This window comes from Staurois parvus, unplaced genomic scaffold (genome assembly GCF_062004578.1).
Source record: "Staurois parvus isolate SC_StPar_1 unplaced genomic scaffold, SC_StPar_1.0 ptg000786l, whole genome shotgun sequence".
In the NCBI taxonomy this organism is placed as follows: domain Eukaryota; kingdom Metazoa; phylum Chordata; class Amphibia; order Anura; family Ranidae; genus Staurois; species Staurois parvus.
Genome location: NW_028318582.1, coordinates 105,723 through 119,625, shown reverse-complemented (window position 1 = coordinate 119,625; position 13,903 = coordinate 105,723). Strand labels below are relative to the sequence as shown.

The window sequence follows — 13,903 nt, the reverse complement described above, 5'->3', positions numbered from 1 at the left end:
CGTTGGTATCAATGGGAGCAATAGAGCCCCATCGTTGGTATCAATGGGAGCAATAGAGCCCCATCGTTGGTATCAATGGGAGCAGTAGAGCCCCATCGTTGGTATCAATGGGAGCAGTAGAGGCCCATCGTTGGTATCATTGGGAGGTATAGAGCCCCATCGTTGGTATCATTGGAAGGTATACAGCCCCATCGTTGGTATCATTGGGAGGTATACAGCCCCATCGTTGGTATCATTGGGAGGTATACAGCCCCATCGTTGGTATCATTGGGAGGTATACAGCCCCATCGTTGGTATCATTGGGAGGTATACAGCCCCATCGTTGGTATTATTGGGTGGTATAGAGCCCCATCGTTGGTATCTTTGGGAGGAATACAGCCCCATTACTGGTATCGTTGGGAGGAATAGAGCCCAATTATTGGTATCATTGTGAGGACTAGAGCCCCATTGTTGGTATCATTAGGAGGACTAGAGCCCCATTGTTGGTATCATTGGGAGGAATAGTGCCCCATCATTGGTATTATTAGGAGAAATAGAGCCCCATCAATGGTATCATTGGGAGGAATAGAGCCACATTGTTGGTATCAGTGGAAGGAATAGGGACCCAATGTTGGTGTCAGTGGAAGAAATGGTGCCCCATTGTTGATGTCAGTTGGTAGAATAGTATCTCGTATCAGAGGAAAAAATAGTGCCCTAAGGGCTGGATAAAGGCAAGTAAAGAGCGCATGTAGCCCCAGGACTGCAGTTTGGAGACCACTCCTTTACAAGTGCCTTAAAAAAAAAAATACATACACATTCATTTACCTGCAAAAACAAACAAAAAAAAAAAGTTAATTTATTTATTTTTTTAAAGTGAACTTATCCTTTAAGAATGGTAGAACCACCAATACTAGTAAATTGCTATGACTTCACTCTTCTGCAGCCCAAGCCACAAACAGCAGCAGCTGTGTTGCGTGTTAGAGGGATACTGCTGATGCCATCAACATCTCAGCAACAGCCTGTGGTGTTACTGGGCTACGCAGCACGTGTCACGTCTTAGGTGAATTTGGGTGAAAAGTATTTCCAGCACGAACACGTCTGGGAAATGCACGCTCAGCCAGAAATTTACCCAGGCACAAAAAAAAAAAAAAAATATGACGGCAGTTCTGCATCTGCGTTATCTGTATTAGCCAATGCTCAGAATGAGTCATTTCAGAGAAGTAAAGAAAGAGAGATTTCCCTTTTTACAATAACTCAGATCAAGACGACCATCAGACGTTACAGAGCACTACAGAGCACTGCGAAACCACCTCACTGGAGAGAGCGAAGACCACCACCATCCAAACCAACCGAGACAAACGTAAGTATATATGATAAATAAATCATCATCTAGCACAGTAAATACTCCGCTGTCACCTATTTTAACTTACATTATTACAGGCGTACCTCTGTTTACAAATTTAATTTGTTCTGCAGGACTTTTCGTATTGCAAAAATTTCGTAAACCGAAAAAAGTAAAAAAAAAAGTTTATCTGTTCAAAACTCTTTATAAAAAGTGCACTTTAAAGGCATAAATACTGTACAGGGACATGATTAAAAATTATATCGTAAATACATTGAAAACCAAATAATCCGTTCCGGGGGTCAGAAAAAGTAAAAAAAAGTCTTATCTGTTCAAAACTCTTTATAAAAAGTGCACTTTAAAGGCATAAATACTGTACAGGGACATGATTAAAAAACAAAATTTGTAAATGCATTGAAAACCAATTAATCTGTTACAGAGATCAGAAAAAGTAAAAAAAAAATTCTTATCTGTTCAAAACTCTTTATAAAAAGTGCACTTTAAAGGCATAAGTACTGTACAGGGACATCATTAAAAATTATTTCATAAGTACATTGAAAACCAATTAATCCGTTCCGGGGGTCAGAAAAAGTAAAAAAAAAAAAAAAAAAAGTCTTATTTGTTCAAAACTCTTTATAAAGTGCACTTTAAAGACATAGTACTGTACAGGGACATGATTAAAAAAAAAATTGCAAATGCATTGAAAACCAATTAATCCGTTCCGAAAGGTCAGAAAAAGTTTAAAAAAAAGTCTTATCTGTTCAAAACTCTTTATAAAGACATAGTATTGTACAGGGACATGATTCAAAAAAAATTTGTAAATGCATTGAAAATCAATTAATCCATTCCAGAGATCAGAAAAAGTTAACAAAAATTCTTATCTGTTCAAAACTCTTTATAAAAAGTGCACTTTAAAGGCATAAATACTGTACAGGGACATGATTAAAAATTAATTCATAAATGCACTGAAAACCAATGAATCCGTTCCACAGGTCAGAAAAAGAAAAAAAAAAAGTCTAATCTGTTCAAAACTCTTTATATAAAGTGCACTTTAAAGGCATAAATACCGTACAGGGACATGATTAAAAAACAATTCATAAATGCATTGAAAACCAATTAATCTGTTCGTATTATGAAAAAAAATCATAAACCGAGGCGTTATTTTCAATGGATTTTTATTCGTATTTCGTTGACCGAGGAGTTCGTAAACCGAGGTACGCCTGTATTCTAAATAAATTGAAGAAGGGTTAGAACCCCTGTCCAGTTTTTATTGTTAATTCTATTCTGATGACAGTTGTCACCAGTACAGAAAGTGATAGGAAATCAGTTTTCACCAGAACAGAGGGGAAACACCTGTGAAGCCCACTGGAGGGCTTCATTTTCAGGTAAGGCTTTCACAATGTGTTAGTATGCAATGCATATTAGCACATCATGCTCTTTGTTTGCACAATTTATTTCATTTCGCAGGACTTTTCGTATTGCAAAACGTTTGTAAACCGAAACGCGGTTTCCCATAGGAATGCATTGAAAACCAATTAATCCGCTCCGAAGGTCAGAAAAAAGTAAAAAAAAAAAGTTTATCATCTATTCAAAACTCTTTATAAAGTGCACTTTAAAGGCATAAATACTGTACAGGGATATGATTAAAAATTAATTCGTAAATGCATTGAAAACCAATTAATCCATTCCGGAAGTCAGAAAAAGTAAAAAAAAGTCTTATTTGTTCAAAACACTTTATAAAGTGCACTTTAAAAGGCATAAATACTGTACAGGGACAGGGTTAAAATAAAAATTTGTAAATGCATTGAAAACCAATTAATTAGTTCGTATTGCGAAAAAAATTTGTAAACTGAGGCGTTATTTTCATTTGTAAACCGGAAATTACGTTAACCGAGGCGTTCGTAAACCGAGATACACCCGTATAATGTTTAGCTTTTTCTGATGGTGAGAAATGGTTCCTTGCAATACATTTAAAGATAATGTCAGGGTAGGTCCCCCCCATGATTTGGAATCACAATGTTCTCAAGTTTATGTTCAGCAGCAATAATTAAAGGCCCCCGCTTAAACTAAAATATTGTATTCCGGTACCTGTAATGATGATTTTCTGTATACCAGTTACTGTACTTTTTTAAATTGTATTTCAAAGGTTTTTATTTACATTTTTAAGAGCAGGCCAAGCTGACCAGCAAAAGTGACAGTTACAATTATTATTATTATACAGGATTTATATAGCGCCAACAGTTTGCTCAGCGCTTTACAACATAACAGGAGACAATACAGTAACAATACAGTTCAATACAAGAGGGTTAGGAGGGCCCTGATCCTGGGAGCTTACAATCTAGGAGGGAGGGGCTGGTGGTACAAAAAGTAATAACTGTGGGGGATGGACTGGTAGGAGGAGTAGAAGATTCCATTATTAGCTGAGGGCAGGATAGGCTTCCCTGAAGAGAGAGGTTTTCAGAGATCACCTAAAAGTGAGCAGAGAAGGCGATAAATTCTGATAAATTGGGGTAGAGAGTTCCAGAGGATGGGGGAAGCTCTGGAAAAGTCCTGGAGACGAGCATGGGAGGAAGAGACAAGGGAGCTAGAGAGCAGGAGGTCTTGCGAGGAGTGGAGAGTACGGTTTGGGTGATATTTAAACAATGTAACAATGGTTACAACAACCTAGACTGCCAGGGGTGTCTACCACAGTTCACTTTTATTCATATGTTTGTTTGTTTTTTAAAAAAGAAAAAGTGTTGGCTGAAGTTGGGTTTTTATTTGTTTGTCGATTACTTGAAGTCCACCTAAAACTCTATGTCCATCTAAGACCACCTTGTCTACAGGTTAGCAAAGATGCATTTCATTGTAAAACCAACAGCACTGCCCCTCTATAACAGGAACAACAGATCTGCTGGCAGGATCCACAGTAAGTAAGATATATGGGAAGGGGGGGGGGGGGGGTACGACACTTTTTTCTTACTATAATGTTTTTATCGACCTGAAATTTGCCTTGAAATTTGCTAGAAAATATAACTACTTCTGGAAGAGGCCATTCCCAAGCACAGCTCCCTCTGTCCTTGCCTCTGAGTCTGCTGGGACTGCTGACATCCCATCCAAGATGGCAGCACCCAGTCTCAGGGCTTTTGGATGTCTACGCAAGGGAGGCTTTTATGGGTAAATACCATGTCTAAAATGCCACCACTGCAATTGGAGACATTTTTGTTGAAATGATCTGGCGACAATATCTCTTTGCTGTGTGCACAGTTCAGTCTCCGGCCAGCCTGGAGAATGGAGGTAGAAGGAGCAAGGGAGATGCTTTGCAATTCTACGCTACAGGGCTGTGTGTTTCCATTGATGCACACAGTGTATGAAGACAGAAAAACCTGGGGCTGTGGTCATGGCACCAGCATGGACTAGAACATAGGCAAGGATTAAAAGATAAAGGTCTCTTTCACACGGGGCAGACTCCAACTTGATCAGAAGGCGATCAGCTCATGGATCCCCTGCTGATTGGAGCAGAGCAGGCTCTGTCCAAGGTGTCATCCATCCCACTCTAAGGGCGGCCGTGAGTCAACAGACTACCCTCTGATTCGCTTCACCAAAAAGGAAGACGACTGATCCCCGCCGTTGTTTTTTCTTAGCAGACCTGATCGCACCTGGAGGTAGGCGGGTGTAAACGGACACAAGCCCCTTTACATCCGCCTGTCCATAGGGAATAATTGAACTTCTGATCAGTTCCACCCCAAACAGGCGAACCTGATTGGAACAGCTGCGTGAAAGGGCCCCATTCACATAATCGCATAGCAGGAACGCTGCGTCATTTTGAAAGACGATTTTCTGTCGGATATGGCTGCCCATTAGGGGCGGATTGACCATTTGGAAACTCGGGCACTGCCCAAGGGCCCGGGGTCAGTAAGGGGCCCCATGAGATGCCCCTGGTACCTTTTTCATAGGCTTTTTTGAGTTTGGGCAAGGACACAGGGGCCCCATGATCCCCTATTTCCCAGGGACCCTATGAGTTGTCGGTCCGCTCCTGCTGCCCATTCACTTGAATGGCCAGTCCTATGTGCGGTTGTGTCCCGAAAAGAAGCTCCTGCTTCTTCTGGCGTGACAAGCTACATGCTATTTTGAAAGGTACAGTTTGCTGTGAATGCCGTGCGATCCTGTTGCGCGACAAACACATGGCATTTACAGCATGCCATTGAAGAATAACTGCACCTAAACACGCGCAGTGTGTTGTGCTGCAATTGCTACGCGATTTGGGATCACAGGCAGAATCACAGTCATTCTGCCTGTGATCCCAAAATCGCAAGATGTGATGGGGCGATTAAATCAGCTGCTGAAAATGATTGAGGGTTTAGGCTCCATTCACACTTGTACGACTCCAAAGTTGCGCGAGTTTGGACTCAACTTTGGATGGCTGCGACTTGTTGTCCCTCTGCAAAGTCGAATAAGTAAATAAATACAGTATCCAAATATATATACAAAAGCCAAAAACTAAAACAGCTGAACCCTATAGTATACAGGTCTATAGTTCACCCTTGAAAGTGTAATAATCTCAATACTAACCAGGGGCGGACTGACCATTCGAGCACTCGGGCACTGCCCGAGGGCCTGGGGTCAGTAAGGGGCCCCATAAAATGCCCCTGGTACCTTTTTATAGGCTTTTTTGAGTGTGTTTTGAGTGTGGGCAAGGACACAGGGGCCCCATGATCCCCAATTGCCCAGGGGCCCCATGAGTTGTCAGTCCACCCCTGATACTAACCCAATCTGCTCAAACCAAACTATAATCACAAATAAATACAAAAATGTGAAAAAACATATAATCTCCAAAAAGCCAAACACAAAATTATATACTCGTGTCCAAAATTAAAGTCATTCCCAATTCTGATTCCAATAAGGAAAAATCCCAAATCCTTGTTATCGAGCCCTCCAAATGGCTCCAACGGACAACGTGAACCTCAAAAAAAGAAAAACTTATAGTATTGAGATTATTACCTCTGCAAAGTTGGACCCACTGTAGCATGTAAAACGTTCAGGTATGACCTTCATGCAACTTTTGAACACTGAAGTAGCCCTCAAGTTGCCAAGTCGTGCATTATTATTATTAATTTACAGGATTTATATAGCGCCGACAGTTTGCTCAGCGCTTTACATTATGGAGGGAGACAGTACAGTAACAATACAGTTCAATACAAGAGGGATTAGAGGTCCCTGCTCCTTGGAGCTTACAATCTAGGAGGGAGGGGATAGTGGTACAAAAGGTAATTAGCTGTGGGGGATGGAGTGGTAGGAAGAGTAGAGCATTCCAGTATTAGCTGGGGTTGGGGTAGGCTTTCCTGAAGAGATGGGTTTTCAGAGTGCGCCTAAAAGTGAGCAGAGTAGGCGATAGTCTGATAGATTGGGGTAGGGAGTTCGAGAGGATGGGTGAAGCCCTTGAGAAATCCTGGAGACGGGCATGGGAGGAGGAGACAAGGGAGCTAGAGAGTAGGAGGTCGTGCGAGGAGCGGAGAGTACGGTTTGGGTGGTATTTAGAGACAAGCTCGGTGATATAATTAGGGGCAGTGTTATGAACGGCTTTATACAGTTGTGACCAAAATTATTCAACCCCCACTGAAATTGAGTGTTTTGGCCAGTTTGACATTGCTTTTGATCATTCAGTCATCTTGCTTACATTTACATTAAAGAGGCACTTGTAGGTCAGACAAATATAACATAACAGTTATAATGAAATAACCACAAATGTCTTTTCTGTGCTCACAGCATTATCAGTTTTATTCAACCCCCAAGTGACATTCAATCTTAGTACTTAGTACAGCATCCTTTTACAGTTATAACAGCTTTTAAACGTGAAGCATAGCTTGACACAAGTGTCTTGCAGCGATCTACGGGTATCTTCGCCCATTCTTCATGGGCAAAGGCCTCCAGTTCAGTCACATTCTTAGGCTTGCGCACTGCAACTGCTTTCTTTAAGTCCCACCAGAGGTTCTCAATCGGATTTAAGTCTGGTGACTGCGATGGCCACTCCAAAATGTTCCAGCCTTTCCTCTGCAACCATGCTCTAGTGGACTTGGAGGTATGCTTGGGATCATTGTCCTGTTGAAAGGTCCAACGTCTCCCAAGCCTCAGGTGTGTGACGGACTGCATCACGTTTCCATCCAATATCTCCTGGTACTGAAGAGAATTCATGGTACCTTGCACACGCTGAAGCTTCCCTGTACCTGCAGAAGCAAAACAGCCCCAAAGCATGATTGACCCTCCACCATGCTTCACAGTAGGCAAGGTGTTCTTTTCATCATAGGCCTTGTTCTTCCTCCTCCAAACATAGCGTTGATCCATGGGCCCAAACAGTTCTAATTTTGTTTCATCAGTCCACAGAACACTATCCCACAACTTTTGTGGTTTGTCCACATGGCTTTTGGCATACTGCAGTCGACTCTTCTTATTCTTTGGAGACAGCAAGGGGGTACGCCTGGGAGTTCTGGCACGGAGGCCTTCATTACGCAGTGTGCGTCTTATTGTCTGGGCTGAAACTTCTGTACCCACATCTGACAAATCTTTTCTCAGTTCCTCAGCAGTCACACGGGGACTTCTCTCCACTCTACGCTTCAGGTAGCGCACAGCAGTCGAAGTCAGCATCTTCTTTCTGCCACGACCAGGTAGCGTTTCAACAGTGCCCTTTGCCTTGAATTTGCGAATGATGCTTCCTAAGGTGTCTCTTGGTATGTTTAACATCTTTGCAATCTTCTTATAGCCATTGCCCTTCCTGTGAAGAGAAATCACCTCTTCTCTTGTCTTCCTGGACCATTCTCTTGCCTTCACCATGTTTGTAACCACACCAGTAAATGTCTAGAAGGAGCTGAGTATCACAGTCATTTTAAAGCTGCCTAATTGGTGCTTATTATGCTTGATTGCTGCTCGGTGACATCCACAGGTGTTTTCAATACCTGATGGAAAGCACCTGTATGAACCTCTGTTCTTCAGAGTGGTAGTCTTTAAGGGGTTGAATAATTGTGGCAATGAAGAAACCACATAAGAACCATTTACTACTGTATTACATAAACAATTGATGTCATTTTAGTTGCATTTGGGTAGTTACAACGTCCTTGTAGGATTTGATTCTGAATACAATTCCAAATGTACACTATAGTCCCTAAACCCCTTTACAGCATTGGGGGTTGAATAATTTTGGTCACAACTGTACGTCAGTGTTAGCAATTTGAATTTTATCCGTTGTGCAATTGGAAGCCAGTGGAGGGATTGGCAGAGAGGGGTGGAGGACACTGAGTGGAGCTCAGTGGAGGGATTGGCAGAGAGGGGTGGAGGACACTGAGTGGAGGTCAGTGGAGGGATTGGCAGAGAGGGGTGGAGGACACTGAGTGGAGGCCAGTGGTGGGATTGGCAGAGAGGGGTGGAGGACACTGTGTGGAGGTCAGTGGAGAGATTGGCAGAGAGGGGTGGAGGACACTGAGTGGGGGCCAGTGGAGGGATTGGCAGAGAGGGGTGGAGGACACTGAGTGGAGGTCAGTGGAGGGATTGGCAGATACAGAACGGTTGGTAAGGTGGATGAGTCTGGCCGCAGCATTCATGATGGACTGGAGTGGGGATAGCCTGCGATGAGGTAGGCCAGTGAGGAGGGAGTTACAGTAGTCAAGGCGAGATATAACAAGGAAGTGGATGAGTTGCTTAGTGGTTTCCGAGGTTAGGAACGGTCGTATCTTGGAGATGTTGCGGAGGTGAAGTCTACATGAGTTTGTCAGAGATTGGACCTGGGGCTGAAAGGACAGATTGGAGTCTAGGATTACACTTAGTACCCTGGCTTGAGGGGTGGGACTGATGATAGTGTTGTTGATCTTGATGGAAAAGTTGGGGGGGCACGGGCTGGGGGGAATACTAGGAGCTCAGTTTTGGAAAGGTTGAGTTTGAGGAAGTGGAGTGACATCCAGTCCGATATGTCACTTAGTAGGCTGGTGGTGCAATTGGAGACTGAGGGGGTGAGGTGAGGGGTAGAGAGATAGATTTGTGTGTCGTCGACATAGGGATATTAGTTGAAGTCGTGGGAGTTTATCCAGTGACCAAGGGAGGAGGTGTAGATGGAGAAGAGAAGAGGTCCAAGGACAGAACCTGTCCATAACCATATATGTGCATGAACATATATGAATGGTTACTATTGGAAAACATGGGGCACGACCTGTCATGCGACTTTCCAAAGTCGCATGGCAAGTCGCACAAGTGAGAATGGGGGGTTCATATAACTTCACACTTTTGCAACTGTAGTTTCATACCAAAAAAAGAACTTTATTAGGCAATGCTTCTAAAAGCACAACCTGTATTACAAAATTGGAAAAACAAAATGTCATGTTACAGTTAAAGAACACCAAGAATTCTCCACAAATTCACTTCATGTCCTTGGAACTGGTAGAAAAAGAATTACGCTCTTCCTTATCTCTAAAATATTTTTGTTTTGGACTTAAGAAATGTGTTGAAAAAAAAAATGGGTGAAGTGACAGGACTGTACCAAGAAAAAAAATGTGAATTAAATTGTTTTATACGCTTGAGGAATCAGAAAATGAGTCAATAGACATAATATGCATTTTTTTCCTAGGATTGTGTCATTCCATCCTGGGTGGTACTTCCACAAGTCAAAAAAAAAAAAAAAGTGGTCAGAGGTTACGTTGGTACAAATGTCTTGTTTAATTATCAACTACAGCACTGTCTGTGGTTAATCTCTGTGATATATATAGCTTAATTACAAGGCACCACAGACACACTTGAAGCAGAAGTGGATAAGATCTCCTCTGGAAGAAGCATCGAGATGAAGCTCCTCGTACTTGTTCTCCTTCCCCTCGTTTTGTCAGCGTCCATTGAAAAAAAAGACGAATTCAACTTCGACTCTTTACCGACAGAAACCAAACCCAGATTCGCTATGCTCGATGATGTCCGAATTTTAGCCAACGGTCTCCTACAGCTCGGCCACGGCCTCAAAGATTTCGTCCAGAAGACGAAAGGCCAGATCAACGAGATCTTCCAGAAACTCAATGTTTTCGACAAGTCCTTTTACGACCTCTCGGAACAGACCAACGAGATCAGAGAGCAGGAGGAGGAATTGAAAGTGAAAACCTCCAGGCTGCAGGAGAACAACGAGGAGCTCAAAAACCTGTCGAATAAGATCTATTTCCAGATAGAACATCTCGTGCAAGATAAAGCCCAGCTTCAAGCCAAAATCGGCAGGTTGGAGGAGAAGCTGAATCAGATTACCGAGGGCCAACCGGATGGGCAAAACCACAAAGAAATAACTTCACTGAAAGTAAGTGACCTTTATAGGCACGCTTGGTCGTTTATTTGTATTGCATGGGGGAATTATCTCCTTAATATGACACAGACACTCAGATTTTATTTGGCTTTTATCTGGTTTACTCCACCAGCTAAAGGTTTAAAAAAAGCGATAAGAATGATACAAATTCTAAACTGTATGAAAGATTACACTGTTGTACATTTAGACATCCCTTGAATAAGATGCCTCCGGCCTTCTCTTCGGTCTTGCCCAGTTGTAGCGGCTCCTCTCCTGGAGTGCAATGGCTTCCTCTGATTTCACTGCACACTGTGAGCTTCTCACAGTATGTATTAGAAGCTGCAGCAAGTCAGATTGAGCCCACCTCATTTCCTGCCTGGAGGACATCCTGTGTCATCTAAACCAGTGTTTCTCAACCTTTTTTCAGTCAAGGCACCCTTTAAAATTATGAACAGTCCCGAGGAACCCTTTAAAATTATGGACAGTCTTGAGGCACCCTTCATAATTATAGACAGTCTTGAGGCACCCTTTCTAATTATGGACAGTCTTGAGGCACCCTTTCTAATTATGGACAGTCTTGAGGCACCCTTTCAAATTATGGACAGTCTTGAGGCACCCTTTCAAATTATGGACAGTCTTGAGGCACCCTTTCAAATTATGGACAGTCTTGAGGCACCCTTTCAAATTATGGACAGTCTTGAAGCACCCTTTCAAATTATCGACAGTCTTGAGGAACCCTTTCAAATTATTGACAGTCTTGAGGCACCTTCATAATTATGGACAGTCTTGAGGAACCCTTTCAAATTATGGACAGTCTTGAGGCACCGTCATAATTATGGACAGTCTTGAGGCACCTTCATAATTATGGACAGTCTTGAGGCACCTTCATAATTATGGACAGTCTTGAGGCACCTTCATAATTATGGACAGTCTTGAGGCACCTTCATAATTATGGACAGTCTTGATGCACCCCATTCTAAAATGTGAAAAACTATTCTAATAGCTTTATATAACGCAGCAACATCCACAGATGTAGGGCACCCAACATTAGAGGGGATTTATTCTTCCAAAGCAAATACACTTTTGCACACTGGTACTGACTAGTATTCCTATGTTTCTCTTCTCCCTCAGTTTTTCTCCATCACTGAGCTAATGTGAGCCCTGCACTGATGGAGAGGGACAGGGGATGATCAAACTAGGATGCTGTGCAGGCGGCTGATATCCTCCTTATCAACTGATGATGTTATTGGCTGTCAGGATGCCTGCGGTTAGAAGGTCGTAATGGTGCCTGTGTGCCCGAAATGAAAACCTGTGGCTTTGCGTAACTAAAAGGCAGGCTTGTTGCACCCGCTGGTTTGTATACAAGTTTTGGGACATTTTTGGACATTTTTCCAAGGCACCCCTGAAGAAACCTCAAGGCACCCTGGTTGAGAAATGCTGATCTAAACCAGACTTTCTCAACCAGGGTTTCATGGAAATCTAGGGTTTCTCCAGATGTTGCCAAAGGTTCCTACCTCTCAGATAAGTAACCGCTATCAACAATGATCTTTTTAGCTCTTCTGTTATTCCCAATTACCACAAATGTAAAGCGTGTTCTTCCCAGTGACCATCACGCTAATGTACCGTGAGTTGTACACATAGTAATTATTAGTAGGGGTTCCTCAAACCTGCAAAGTTTTTTCAAGGATTCCTCCATCTTAAAAAGGCTGATCTAAACCCTTTTCTCCCCAGCCTGACTGTCCTGACTTTCATGCTTTGGATTTTCGTCCTTTCCATCATGAAGGCTCAACATTGCATGTGGCCAGTGTCTAGGGTGGCTTGCAAACACCCACTCCCCCAAACTGACACTCATCCATCGAGGCATTTTGATATTTGCATGCCTCCTCATAAGAGCCAGCCCACTGCTTGCATTAGGGCTGAAGGCTTTTGAGAGGACCACTGAGGTAAGGGGCTGTCAAGTTTTCAGCACTCTGCCGGCCCCTCCCACCAGCCATGATCTGCCTGCATTGTACAGAAAAACACAGAGACCCAGTGGTGACATCACTAGGTCTAACAAAGTTTTGTATTGAAAACAGAAAGGTTTTATTTAAAAAAACAAAAAACATTAGTATGTTGATAAAGGGGTGATGGAAGAACCGGGAAAAGCAGCATAAATGTCAGCTTTAAATGCAAAACTACAAGGAAAAAAAATGTGAAAGCATTTTTAAGCGCTTCTGCGCCGCCCTATAGCAGAAATACTGCTACAGGGCGAGACGGGTATGCAAAATCACATGTATATACATGAATTTGCAGTTTTGGGTAGGAGGTGCATGCGTGCCCTACCCGCGCCACCATTCGTGGCCTCGGGTATCGATCACAGGCGGTGATTCCCGACCGGCATTCAGTGATCTCAGAGTATTTCTGATGGGGAAGAAACCTGTATGTAAACAATACAGATCTCTCCCGTCAGCTTCTCTGCACTGCTTTGTATGGTTCAGCTATGCAGAGCCATACAAAGCAGTGTGCTTACAGTGGAAAGCACTCAAGACAGCACATAGTAAAACAGCACACAGTTAACCCTTTGATAGCCCCACGTTAACCCCTTCCTGCCCAGTGCCATTACTACAGTGTCAGCGCTTTTTATTAGCACTGATCATTGCATTGGTGTCACTGGGGATGTCAGTGACACCAAGTCAGTTCCACCCAGTGTCAGAATGCCTACCACAGTCACTGATTGCTGCCATTACTGGTGAAAAAAAAAAATCTCAGTATATATACCGCCATTTGTAAACGTTATAACTCACGTACACCAATTAATTTACACGTATTGGGATTTTTTTTTTTCCGCAAAGACATTATTATTATTATACAGGATTTATATATTATTATTATACAGGATTTATATATTATTATTATAAAGGATTTATATCGCGCCAACAGTCAGCGCTTTACAATATAACGGGAGACAATACAGCAACAATACAGTTCAATACAAGAGGGATAGGAGGGCCCTGATCCTGGGAGCTTACAATCTAGGAGACATGTTGCAGAATACATTTTGGCCTAAATTTATGACAAAATTTGATTTTTTTAAAATTTTTTACTGGACATGTTTAATAGCAGAAAGTCAAAAGTATAGGGTTTTTTATCAAAATTGTCGGTGTGGTTTTTTTTCTATTGCGCAAAAAATTCAAAACGCAGAGGCGATCAACGTAACGTAAAAAAATGGCCAGGTCAGGAAGGGGGCGTAAATCCTCTGGGGGGCAAGGGGTTAAATGAATGTTAGCTTCTTGCTCCAGGGATTTGTTCAAGCCCAGTGTTGCCTGATG

General features: G+C 42.5%; 2 protein-coding genes across 13 annotated transcripts in view; one reads left to right on the top strand and one right to left on the bottom strand.

Annotated features, from left to right (window-relative positions):
* DOCK7 (dedicator of cytokinesis 7) overlaps positions 1–13,903 on the bottom strand; it is a 278,665-nt gene that overhangs the window by 160,768 nt on the left and 103,994 nt on the right. The gene's annotated exons all lie outside the window — the stretch shown is intronic.
* The window catches only part of ANGPTL3 (angiopoietin like 3), a 42,475-nt gene continuing 29,784 nt past the window's right edge, over positions 1,213–13,903 (top strand). The window contains exons 1-2 of one of the 3 annotated variants that reach the window (XM_089654653.1): positions 1,213–1,339; positions 10,048–10,610. In XM_089654653.1, coding sequence (XP_089510779.1) covers positions 10,119–10,610 — 492 coding nt within the window. In that variant the 5' untranslated portion in view covers positions 1,213–1,339; positions 10,048–10,118. Of the gene's footprint in view, positions 1,340–9,646; positions 10,611–13,903 lie in introns of those variants that run through there. The other 2 variants (XM_089654651.1, XM_089654652.1) reach the window with 2 other exon arrangements.